The sequence below is a fragment of the Marmota monax genome, unplaced genomic scaffold (genome assembly GCF_021218885.2).
Source record: "Marmota monax isolate L192 unplaced genomic scaffold, Marmota_monax_Labrador192_F-V1.1 WCK01_AAM20220418_F8-fsc00228, whole genome shotgun sequence".
NCBI classification, from domain to species: Eukaryota; Metazoa; Chordata; class Mammalia; order Rodentia; family Sciuridae; genus Marmota; species Marmota monax.
In genome coordinates this window covers 2,929,286-2,942,535 of record NW_026695240.1, presented here as the reverse complement: position 1 = coordinate 2,942,535, position 13,250 = coordinate 2,929,286, and the positions used below count along the sequence as shown (strand labels likewise).

The 13,250-nt window shown below is 35.2% G+C and overlaps 1 protein-coding gene across 16 annotated transcripts in view; it reads left to right on the top strand.

The window, feature by feature from the left end:
• Window positions 1-13,250, top strand: part of LOC124089938 (zinc finger protein 569) — a 71,953-nt gene that overhangs the window by 55,092 nt on the left and 3,611 nt on the right. For all 16 annotated transcript variants that reach the window (XM_058577629.1, XM_046440222.2, XM_058577621.1 and 13 more), the window contains 2 exons: window positions 4,269-4,395; window positions 4,953-5,048. In XM_058577629.1, the coding sequence (XP_058433612.1) occupies window positions 4,269-4,395; window positions 4,953-5,048 (223 nt within the window). The remainder of the gene's footprint in view (window positions 1-4,268; window positions 4,396-4,952; window positions 5,049-13,250) is intronic.

Here is a 13,250-nt window from a genome sequence, read left to right as displayed (position 1 = left end):
CTTCTCTCATATGTGGAAACTAGAGAGAAAAATGCAAGAAAACAAAAAGAAGGGGAGGGCTGTGGCTGTGGCTCAGTGGTAGTGCACTTGCCTGGCATGTGTAAGGCACTGGATTCGAGTCTCAGCACCACATATTAATGAATAAAATAAATGTCAATCAACAACTAAAGAAATATTATTTTTAAAATATCTTTATTTTATTGTTTATTTTTATGTGATGCTAAGGATTTAACCTAGTGCCTCACACATGTGAGGCAAGTGCTCTAGCACTGAGCTACAGCTATAACCCTATAGAATTATTTTTTAAAATTAAAAAAAAAATAGATGGGTGCATTGGCACATGCTTGGAATCCCAGCAGCTCGGGAGGCTAAGTCAGGAGGATCTCAAGTTCAAAGCCAGCCTCAGCAAAAGTGAACAACTCAGTGAGACCCTGTCTCTAAATGAAGATGTGGCTCAGTGGTTAGTTAAGTGCCCCTCAGTTCAATCCCCAGTACCCAATAAGTAAATAAACAATAAGTAAATAAACAAACAAATAAATAAATAAAACAAAACAGAAGGAAACCAATAGGATAAAGGGGATTGGAGAGGGACAATGGGAGGGAAAGCAAAGATATTGGGAAATGAAATTGAACAAATTATATTAGGTCCATGTTTGAGTATATCACAATGAATCCCACTATTGTGTATAATTATAACCCAATAAAACATTAAAATAAACAAATAAATGGACTTTAATTGGGAAAAGTAAAATCTGTCAAAGACTATTTTAAAGAATGGACTCTGTCCCTTTTCCATTGGCTTTTCCTGCCTAGCATTTCTATTTTTATTTTTTATTTTTTTAATGTATATTTTTTAGGTATAGATCGACACAACACAATGCCTTTATTTTTATGTGGTGCTGAGGATTGAACCCGGGTCCTGCCCGTGCTAGGCGAGAGCTCTACCGCTGAGCCACAATCCCAGCCCCAAGCCACAATCCCAGCCCCTCCTGCCTAGCTTTTTTAAAAAATAACTTTCCTAAGTATAGGATTCTTTATTTAAAGCTGCTTTTTTTTTCTTTCAACACTTTGAATATATTGTCCCTTTGTTATTTGGTCTCCATTGATTCAGCTGTTAATTTTATTGTAATTCCCTTGAAGATAATGAAGTTTTTCACTTGCTGCTCTAAGATTTTATCTTTACTTCAACCTTGAACTATGATGTGTCTAGGTGTGTACCTTGTTGTTTATCCTACTTGGAGTTTGTCTAGCTCCTTAGATAGCAGTGTTAAGTGTTTTTTACCAAATTTAGTAAGTTTTTAGTCATTATTTCTTACAATATTTTCATGTACTTTCCTCTCTTTAAAACTTCATCCTTGGGCTGGGGTTGTGGCTCAGTGGTAGAGTGCTTGTCTGGCATGTGTGAGGCACTGGGTTCTATTCTCAGCACCACATAAAAATAAATAAATAAAGGTATTGTGTCCATGTTACAACTAAAAAATATATTTAAAAAACTTAATACTTGGGCTGGGGATGTGGCTCAAGCGGTAGCACGCTCGCCTGGCATGCGTGCTGTCCGGGTTCAATCCTCAGCACCACATACAAACAAAGATGTTGTGTCTGCCGAAAACTAAACAATATATATATTAAAAAATTCTCCCCCCCCTTTAAAAAAAACTTATACTTTAGTACTGAAATCATATATATTTTGATGCTTTTACTGATGTCTCATATTCCTCTGAGTTTGTATTTACTTCATGCTTTTTTCCTTCTTCAAAATGCATAATTTCTGTATTATAGATATTTTGTATTTTATTGATGCATTATAACTATACATAATAGTGGGACTTGTTGTTATGTATTTGTACATGCACACAATATAACAATGTCACCAGTTTCTTTCCATAGGACCTCCCCCTTTCCTTCCCCTCTTCCCTCACCCTGCTCCCCTTCCTCTACTCTTCTGGTTTCCCTTCTGTTTTCATGAGATTCCTCACCTTCCTTTTCTCTCTAGGAGCTTCTGCTTATAAGAGAAGACATGACCTTTGACTGAGTTTGGCTTATTTCAGTTAACATAATGCTCTCAATTCCATCCATGTTCCTGCAAATGCCACAATTGCAGATTCTTTCTTCTGCCAATTCAGACTGTCCTGTGTCTGTGAGAAAATCTCATCTAGACCAGTGAGAAGTTGCTGACCAAAACTTTTCTATTAGGGGGATACTGTAGGTAGCAATAGTCTACAATCCAGTGCCTCCCCCCATGTTCAGTCTTTGGCTGGGTGCAATGTTTGGCTCTCAAACTGCAGGCTGTTTGCCAACTCTATTTGGGACTCTCAGCTGTGCATACCTCCATGGCTGCCACAGACATGGTACTTGAAGTATTCTCTTCATGACGTGAGTATTTTTATGTGTCAGGATTATAATTAACTGCCTGTAGTAGAAATCTCAGAAAACATTTCCATAACAGGACAGAAGTTTATTTCTTGTGTTGAATTTTAGGTGATAGCAGACTAGGGCTGGTCCTCTACCTTCAAAGGCCAGGGAACAAGATTCCTTCTGTTTTATTGCTCTGCCATTCTCAATAGTTGACTCCTACCTCATCATTCCACATGGTTACACTTGCCCTAGCATCATAATTATTTCAAGTGTCCTGACCTTCAGCAGGAAAGGTTTCCTAGAGATGATATCCCATCAGTGCCGCAGCTTTCTCTGAACCCTTAGTATTAATGGATATTCATATTCATGGAGTCATAAAAGATCCTAAAATAAATTCTTAGAAGGGCTGGGATTGTGGCTCAGTGGCAGAGTGCTTGCCAAGCATGTGTGGGGCACTAGGTTCAATCCTCAGCACTGCATATAAATAAATAAATATAAATAAAAGGTCCATTGACAACTAAAAAATATATTTAAAAATAAATAAATAAATTCTTAGAAACATTGGGAATTAGCTGTTGGGGACTTCTATCTCATCCCATTTCTGGTAGAAATTCCTCAAAAGATAAGGAAATACATTTTCTCTCTTTTTTCCAGTGCTGTTAAAGATTTTTTTCTTGTGTTCATATTCTTTGGGGCATTTTAATTTTGAACTAGGAGGGACTGTTAGATTTCTGTATTCAAATCACATTGCTTTTAAGAGTTTTTCTTGAAAATCTCTCATTTCTGAAACTCACACTATAACTATCTTCATACTATTTTCTCATAGTTGCAGGTATACTTTCTAGTGCTGGCCATTTATCAGGGCATCTTTTTTTTGTTGTTGTTGTTATCTGTAGGATTCTGTGACCCTCTTTCTCAATGTATGTAAGCTCTTTGAGCCATCAGATCTTATTTTCATGGCTACAGACACATACTAAAGGATGATAAACTAATTTCCAACAAAGATTTCTCTTCCTCTTGCAAGGGCATGGTGGACATGCCTGTAATCCCAGCTACTTGGGAGGCTGAGGCAGGAGGATTACAGGTTCCAGACCAGGCTTAGCAAGGCCCTAAGCAACTTACCAAGACCATGTCTCAAAATAAAACACAAAAAGGAATGGGTGCAGTGGCACATACCTGAAATCCCATTGGCTCAGAGGCTGAGTCAGGAGGATTGTGAGTTCTAAGCCAGTCTCAGTAAAAGCAAGGTGCTAACAACTCAGTGAGACTCTGTATCTACATAAAATACAAAATAGGGCTGGGGATGTGACTTATTGGTTAAGTGCCCCTGAGTTCAATCCCTGGTACCCCCACCCAAAAAAATGGGTTGGGGATGTTGTCCATGGGTTAAGACCCCTGGATTCAATCCCTGGTACCAAAAAAAAAAAAAAAAAAAGAAAAGAAAAGAAAAAAATTTCTCCTCCTTTTGAACAGTATGTACAATTGGTAAATTAATGTCCTGTTAATTTAACCTCAAATTTTACTGCTCATTCTCTCCCTGCTTTTGCCACCATCCAAATCCTGCTTTCATTTTTCCTGCCCTTGGTATTTAGGAGGTCCCAAGAGAGTTAAATTGAAAGTTTTATTTTTCCATTTCTTTTACACTCAGTATAAATTGGTACCCGATATCTTCTCTTTAACCCTTGATAGTTATTAAAGGTATGTACTTGCTAAATCAGTGAATGAACATGAACTGACAGAATGTTTCTAATATTACTGTTGTTGTTTTTTTGTTTGTTTTGGTTCTTTGGAAAATGATAACAGGCCAGGTTCTTTTAACCTCTTATTTCTGATAGTATCTGAACAAGGTTCAATATATTGTCAACATCCCCTGAGATGGAGACTTCAGATTGAACAGGAGTGTGTTGTTACAGGGAACAGTGACATTCAAAGATGTGGCCATTGCCTTCACCCAGGAGGAATGGAAGCAATTGGACCCTGCTCAGAGGAACCTGTACCGGAATGTGATGTTAGAAAACTATAACAACTTAATCACAGTAGGTAAGACTAGTTTACTATATAATTCAAATTCTAGAAATATGAATTTTTCCATATTTTTAAAACCTATTTGGGAAAATGTTTTTATATGGAAATAAACATTTTGGGAAAATATGTCTTAAATATATGGAACTTTTCAATTTTTTCTTTGTCATAGTTCTGAGGATTGAACCCAGGGGCACTTTACCACTGAACTCTCTCAACCCCATCCCTTTTTATTTTTTATTTTTAGACATGGTCTTGTTAAGTTGTCCTTGAACTTGGGATCTCCCTTCCTCAGCCTCCCAAGTCACTGGGATTACAGGTGTGCTGAACACTGTGCCCGGTGGGAACTTTTAAATGCTTTTTGGCTGTGAGATGCTTTTGTTCATGTGGCTGCTGACACTGCAGCTTTCAAAACAGAAGATCATCCTTGGTTATGAAAAGACACCAGGGCAGCATTCCCAGAATCCTCATTTTCTTGTCTGTCACAAAGCCAAGTTTTCCTGGGCCAGCCTGGATTCTTGGTTTGTTCTTTGTTCCCGGTATATGTGCCCAAATCTCTGTTATTTGTTTGACAGGCTATCCATTCACCAAACCTGAAGTAATTTTCAAGTTGGAGCAAGAAGAAGAACCATGGGTGGTAGAAGAAGAAGTATTTAGGAGACACTGTTCAGGTTAGTGGGAGGGAACCAGACAGGTAAGGATGGGGATAAAACACTATGAATGGTTAATTAGTGAGCAGTTGATCCAACCCGAAATGTTCTCCAGAGGTATTTTCTAAAACCCTGTAGACTTTTGTAGTAATAGCTGGTGTGGACTCTATAAAACAAAGATGTCATTTTTAAAAAATAATTTTTAGTTGTCAGTGGACCTTTATTTATTTATGTGCAGTGCTCAGGATCGAGCCCAGTGCCTCACTAGGCAAGCGCACTGCCACTGAGCCACAACCACAGCCCTAAGATGTCATTTTTTGATAGTATGCTTTCCTCAGAACTTAGAGGTCTGGGTTGGCCTTCTAATCTGGGTGCTGGGCAGTAACCTTTTCTAATCAGTTTCCAACCCGACTTTAATAATATTCTGTTATTGTATCTAAAATCTCCCTGTCCACCTTTTTAAAAAGCATTCTTTACTTTTGTATACTGACAATCATGAACTTTGAGTTGTTCAGATAAATCTGTTGACATTTATAGTCCTTTACTTCCTACTCTGTTTGTTGTTTGGATCATAGTCATACTTTCTACTATAGTTTTAGCTTTTGCTTTCATACTTTAATTATGATTACCCCCTTATCGTCAGTAAAAATTTTATTCAGTGCTGATTTTCCATTAGCTTCTTCTATATTTCCATTTTCTTCTATATTTGTCACGTACATAAGAGAACATGTATGATGTGTATATACATATACATGGGTACACATACATCTATACATGCATTTACATATATGCATAACATGCATAAACACATACACATGTATTTTTTTACCCTCCAAAGAGACTAATAATTTATATTTCTACCAATAATTTCTGTCAACATAGTCTGTTTAAAAATTCTTTGCCAACGTGATAGGTAAAAATAACTGTGATTTTAATTTATATTTCCTTTATTATGAATGAAGGCAAGTATTTTTTTCATATGTTTAAAATCTATATTTCTGGACTGAGGTTGTGGCTCAGCAGTAGAGCGTTCATCTAGCACGTGCAAGGCCCTGAGTTCAATCCTCAGCACCACATAAGAATAAATAAATAAAGATATTGTGTCTAACTACAACTAAAAAAAATATTTAAAATCTATTTCTTTTTATAAACAGTTTATGTCTTTTGACCTTTTCTCTTTTAAATTCTTAATCTGTATGAACGTTTAACACAGTAGGGTGACTGGCCTTCTATGTGTTATATATGTTTTTTCATATTTTTCCTCAGTTATTTTTTTATGTACTTTTTATCACCATCACTTTTTTAAAAATGTAATATTTTCCCACGGAAGATTACCCTGTTTTACTCCTCCTTTATATATGGTGTAATTATATTTACATAATTGTTAATAATGATTTATCTTCACATTTACTCCAAAATTAAATAATTGTTCCAACTTTGACATCAAGGCTTTGATGTCAGTGGCACACTGATATCGTAAATGGAATTTGGAAGTGTTCTTTCATGCTGTAAAATAATTACACAGCACTGGTGTTATAATTTCCTTAAAACTTAGGTAGATCTTACCTGTTGAACTATGTGGAACACGTGGATTTTTTAGGGAAAATTTCCTTGACAACTCTTTTTATTTTTCTTTTTATATTTATATTATCCTATTCAAATGTTTTAGTCTTTTTTGGTATTAACATCTTCCAATTTACCTTAGATTGTGTTTATGATCTGTTTAACGCAACTATTTTATTTTGTAAAGTCAGCAGTTGTATTTTGTATTTTTATAAATTCTTTCTTTCCTTTTTTTAAATCTTGCTGGATATTTCAAATAATTCCTGTGTTTTATTCCTCTTTATGTTTTTATCCTGTACTTCTTTAGAAATTCTATACTATATATATAGCTCTTTTATATTCTGTATTTCTGACAGTTCCAGTATTTAATTTTTTAAAGATATATTTTTTAATTTTTTAGTTGTAGTTGGACACAATGCCTTTATTTTATTTAGTTTTATATGGTGCTGAGGATCGAACCCAGTGCCTCACACATGCTAGGCAATTGCTCCAGTCCTATTTTGTATTGTATTTAGAGAAAAGGTCTCACTGAGTTACTTAGTGCTTCGCCATTGCTAAGGCTGGCTTTGAACTCACAATCCTCCTGTCTCGGCCTCCAGAGCCGCTATGAGATTTAATTTTGATGTCTCACTTGTAGTTGCTTCTTCATGTATTTGATTGCTGATTGTGAGTTCAAATGGCGTTTATCCTGATTCATAATAATCTTGTTCTAATTTGAAGTTGCTTTCTCCTGAGGATGATTTGCACATGCCTCTGGGGGATAGCAAGAAGCATAACCAATTCATTCTTTGTAGGAGCCTCAGTTAAGCTTCTGTTATTGACCCAAGGCTTATACTTCAGTTAGCAGATTTTTGATGTTTTTTTGTGTTTTTTTTTTTTTTGGCCTCGACATCAGACCAAACCCATCCTCCAGCTTACTTACTAATTTCCTTTCCCAAATCTGTTTTTAGCTAACAGTGATCTTTGTTTTTTTCTTTTAAAAAAAAAAAAAAAAGGCGGTGTGTGTGTGTGTATGTGCTGGGGTTGCTCAGCGGTAGAGTGCTTGCCTCGCACATAGGAGACCCTGGGTTCGTTCCTCAGCGCCACATAAAAATAAATAAGTGAAATAAAGGTATTGTGTCCAACTACAATTAAAAAAGAAAAAAAAAAAACACCTGGGGATTGAACCCAGGGGACCTTTACCACTGGAGCTACATTCCCATCCCTTTTTATTTTTGAGACGGGGTCTCTCTAAGCTGCAAAGGCTGACTTCAAACTTGGGATCTTCATGCCTCAGCCTCCAAAGTAGCTAGGATTACAGGAGCATGCCACCACTCCAGATTTTTTATTGTGTGTATGTGAGAGATAGGTGGGTGATTTATAGGTATAGAGGTTAATGCTACTTCCCACAAGCCTAATAATGCATCACAATGTCCATTTCATCCATCATCCTGTTGTTTTTGCAAGATGAGGTTATTGTACCATAATTCTGATAGTAAAGTCTTACTTTTTTCCTGCTTGCATAGTATTGTTCACTTCAGAGGTGGCTTTGTTTTCTTCTCTTCTAATTATTTTCTTGGTTCTACTGGTAAGCATTTTATCCCTTTAAATTTTTTTTTAAGTTGTAGAAGGACACAATACTTTTCTTTAAATTTATTTTTATGTGGTGCTGAGGTTCGAACCCAGTGCCTCACACGTACTAGGCAAGCGCTCTACCACTGAGCTACAACCCCGCCCTTATTCCTGTTTCTTTTCCCATTGTTTCTTCCTCATGCATTCAAATTTCTATTTGGGGCCTAGATTTACATATGTTGTTTTAAAAATTAGCTTTTAAAAATTCATGGCAATATTTTTTAGTCAAGATTATCACCTGTGGATTGCAAACTTTTTTAGCTTGTATTTTTGTCTGCTTTCTTTATGCCAAGATAATTTTTTTGTAATATTTATTTTTTAGTTTTTGGCGGACACAACATCTTTGTTTGTATATGGTGCTGAGGATCGAACCCTGGCTGCACACATGCCAGGCGAGCATGCTACCACTTGAGCCACATCCCCAGCCCTTATGCCAAATTCTTTTCTATTAAAATTTTTGTGATCTGATTCTAATTCTTTCTCATTTCTCAGTTTTTCTTTAACCTACTATTTTAAGAAGGATAATATTGGAGGAAAAAAAGGAGTGTTCTACTTTAGAACAAAGGTCAGCAAACTAACCAAGTCTAGGCCAGGTACTTTTTATTGTAACTAAAGTTTTATTTGGGACATAGCCACATACAGTTAATTATATCTTGTCTGTAACTGCTTGCACATTACAATAGCAAAGTTGAATACTTGCAATAGACTATGTAGCCCACAAAATCTAAAATATTTACTATCTAAGGCTTTAAGAAAAAGTTTGCCAACCATTATCTATAGAAATGTATCTCTACTTCATTTTGAAGCCCTTTTATTCTTTGGAAGTTTTTTTGTTCTTTTTAGTTATACAGGACAGTAGAATGTATTTTGACATATCATACATATATGGAATATACCTTCCCATTTTTGTGGTTGTATGTGACGTGGAGTTACACTGGTTGTGTGTTCATATATGAACATAGGAAAGTTCTCAATCCATTCCCATCTCCCTTCCCCTTCCCCCGACTCTTCACTGTCCAATCCACTGAACCTCTACTCCTCCTTCCCTCCTGAAGTCCTTTATTCTTGATGCTTGTGGGTGAATACGTATGTTTAGGCCTTATTTCTTCTCATTCAGAAAGGAACTGGAGCTGCAAGTCTAAATATCACACCTTCTGTAAGATTACAATAAACCAAACTTACATCAACAGGTGAGGCGTTTTCTTGTTCAGTTCTGCCTTTTCTCATACATCAATAGTCTCCTTGATCTGTACTCCCAAATTCCTACACTGTAAGCAATGGTTAATTTATTCTGACATTGAAGGTGCGATTTCTTTTTCTTTTGATACTTCAACTGCTTTTTTGCCCAAGATCAGCATGAATAGCTGGCTTCTCTTGGAATCTTTCCCATTCCAGTCTTCATCATATTTGTCTATATCAAACTCATTTATTATAACTGGGTCTCCAGCTACCTCCTTAGGTCATACTTCTTTTTTGTAGAAAGGAAAAGATAACAAAGACTTTTTGTACTCCATCTAAAACATGGAATCTTTTCTGTCACATTTGATATTTTGGTCTTGTCTTTGAAGTTCTCTTTCACTTCTGCTTGGATAATACCCTGATGACCTGATCTTACCTTCTCCTTCCACATCTTTTGCTTGATTGTGCTTCTCTTCTTCCAAGTACATGAGGTGATCTAAGAGCTTAGTATTCTGTCCTTATAACCTGCAGCCAAGCCTCTTAATATTCCTGCTTCCAGGACAATTTCACAGGAATTTTTCCCTCGCTTCATGCTCAGTCTGGCAGAAAGGGAGAAAAATCTCCATTTTGCCACTGGAAATATTGTGCCACTCTTTAGTATATAGACTTTCACTTAGTCTCCCTGTGTTCAAGCCAGTTTATTTTTCTTTCTTTTATATTCCTCTGCCGAGTCCCTGACTCTGGAGCCTTTTTTGATTCCATTTCTCTAAAACCAGAGAGTAGTCTCCCATCTTCTCTAGGATAAAGACATAATAGGCATCTCATGCACAATGTAGGCATCTGTTTTGCCATCTGGACTTGCAGTCAGTCCTCTAGTTTTTTAACCCCCTCATTCATTCTTATCTTTCATGGTACAAGATTTCTTTCTTTCTTTTTTTTTTTTTTGTACCAGTGATTGAATGCAGGGGTGCTTAACCAATGAGCCACTTCTTTAGCCTTATTTATATTTTATTTAGAGACAGGGTCTCTCTAAGTTGCTGAGGCTGACTTTGAACTTACAATCTTCATATCTCAGCCTCCCAAAATGCTGGGATTACAGGCGTGCAACACTGCGCCCATGTGATTTCTCTTAATTCTTGAGCCTTTCTCTAGTTATGTCATGGGAATTGGATTTTGCTTTTTGATATCTTCCTCTGCAGACACTTGAGTTTCAGCTCTCTAAATTCTTCTTTATATAAATATTTCTAATTGTCAGTGGATTTTTACTTTTTTTTTTTTTAGATTTATTTATATGTGGGGCTGAGGATCGAACTCAGTGCCTTTCACATGCTAGGCAAGTGCTCTACCACTGAGCAACAACCCCAGCCCTCTAAATTCTTCTTACATGTAACAGTTCTTCATCATCTTCCCATCAGCTAAAAATTATCTTTACATTGGTCATCAATTGTTGTCTCATTGGTTTTGTCTTTGTTAGTTTATACCTTTTTATTTATCCTTATTACAGTCTGTGGTGGAATAAGAGAAAAACCCATGTGTCTACTGTACCGTATTTAATTTTAGTTTTCCACTGTGTTTTACCCCCCCCTGCTCACTATATTTGTACTCTATTCTGTCAACCTAGGTGGGCTCCTCCATTTTTATGCTCCAATTCTTAATACTACTTTTTACCTTCATGTTCTTATTTTATTGATTTCTACAATGTTCAGAACAATTTACTTATCCACCTTTTTGAATATACAGCACATTCTCATAGTACAACAATTTATATACATACATAAATATATAAACACAAACATACACATATATATATATATGTATATGTATGTATATTTAGTTTTAGATGGACACAGTACCTTTATTTTATTTACTTTATGCCATGCTGAGGACTGAACACAGTGCCTCATACATGCTAAACAAGTGTTCTACCACTAAGCTACAAACCCAGCCCCTCATAGTACAAAGTTTTTAAAGTAGAAAAGGTAATTCTTCTCTTACCTATTTATCCTCTATAGTGGCTACTGCTCATTTCCTTTGAGCTATTACTTATATTTTCAAAATTTTATATTGAAATCTCTAACTTGTGATTAATGTCATCTTTATATACTAGTGAATGTTCTTATCCAAGAATGTAATACCTTTTCCCAGGGCTGCTGAAACAAAGTACCACAAACTGGGTGAGTTAGAATAATAGAAATTTATTCTTACAGTTCTGGAGGCCAGAAGTCTAAAATCAAGGTGTTAGTAGGGCCATAATCTGAAGAAGTATCCTTTCTTGTCTCTTTTAGCTTCTGGTAGTCCCACCTCTTCCTTGGTTTGTGACAGCATGACTCCAATCTGCATCTCAATATCATGCAGCAGTCTTTTAAAAATATCTCACATTGGATTAGTAGTTTACCCTATTCTAGTAATACTTTATTAATCTTCAGTGACCCTATGACCAATTGAGTCCATATTTTGAAATACTGGGAGTTAGGACTTCACCATATTTTTAATGGGGCCCGCATAATACCTTTCCATTTGTTCATGTATATATGTTCATTTTAGTTTTCTTTTTATGGTTTTTGGAAATTTCTTATTTTTTCCTTTTTTTTTGTATATTTGTAGTCTATGTAAATGTGGTTCTTCTTCTATTATTAATAGTTGTTGTGTATATACAAAGGTTATTGAAACTGAGTATTAATTAGTATTTAGTGAATTTCTTACCTCTTATAATACCTTTTCAGGTGACTGGACTTTTCAGGTAAATAGTTTTATTGACGAATTATGTTAATTTTACCTTTATAAATTTTTATATCTCTGGTTTATTTCTTTTATTTAATTGCACTTATAGTGTAATACTAGTGGTGATAGTACTCATCTTTTCTTATTCCTGACTTTGATTTGCTTCTGGATTTTACCCAGGAAGTACAGTGCTAATGTTTGTGTAATACATTACTTCCATTTCATAATGTTTTTTTTTAATGAAAATAGGCATTGTTTTTGCATCTTTTAAATTATCTGTGGATTATTTGCTTTTTCATTATTGACCTGTGAACATACTTCCATGTAACAATAGAGCTTCTGATAGTAAAACAAAAAACATACTTATCATAATTATCTACACAATTATGATATGTATTACACTTACTGTGCATCTGGGTCACTTTTTTCCCTCTGGATCACTCTGATATTTTACATAGAATTTTTAAATTAGTTTTCATAAATGAAACTGGTATATAGTTTGCGTTTTTGGTTCATCATCTTGGTAAAGTTGTAGTATTAATATTATGTTTCAGACACAAAAATAGGGAATTCTTCCATTTTCTTCTTATTATTTATTTTATTGTTTATTTGTTTTGTAACATTTTACACAGAATGGAGTTTTATCTTAAGTGTTTTTTGTAATTCCCATGTCAATCTCTCTGGATAAATTGTCTTTATGTTCTGTTTTTAGGAAGTTTTCACACTTTCCTCTTCATTTAATGGAAATTGGTGTATATAAGTTTTCTACATCTTCTAGAATCAGTTATCATAATTTACATTTTCCAGAAAACTATTCACATCAGTTATAAAACTGCATTTAAACTGAGTTCTACAACACCTGAGTCTTGTGATTTTTTTTTTTAAGTTTCCTGGGTTTTTTCCCCCTCTATCATTATTTCTTCATACATTATTTGTACATTATCTAACAGGTTATTTTCTTGCAGATCTCACTTAAAAATACTCAAAACTGTTTGAATTTATAAATATCTAACTTCACTCACATTTACTTTCCTGAAATTCCATTCTCAAAACTGAGAAGATAGGAAATATATGCTCTTGAAATTTGTTTAATAATGGAAGACAAAACACTAAATCAAGAATCAATCCCATTGTAACATTTTTTGACCT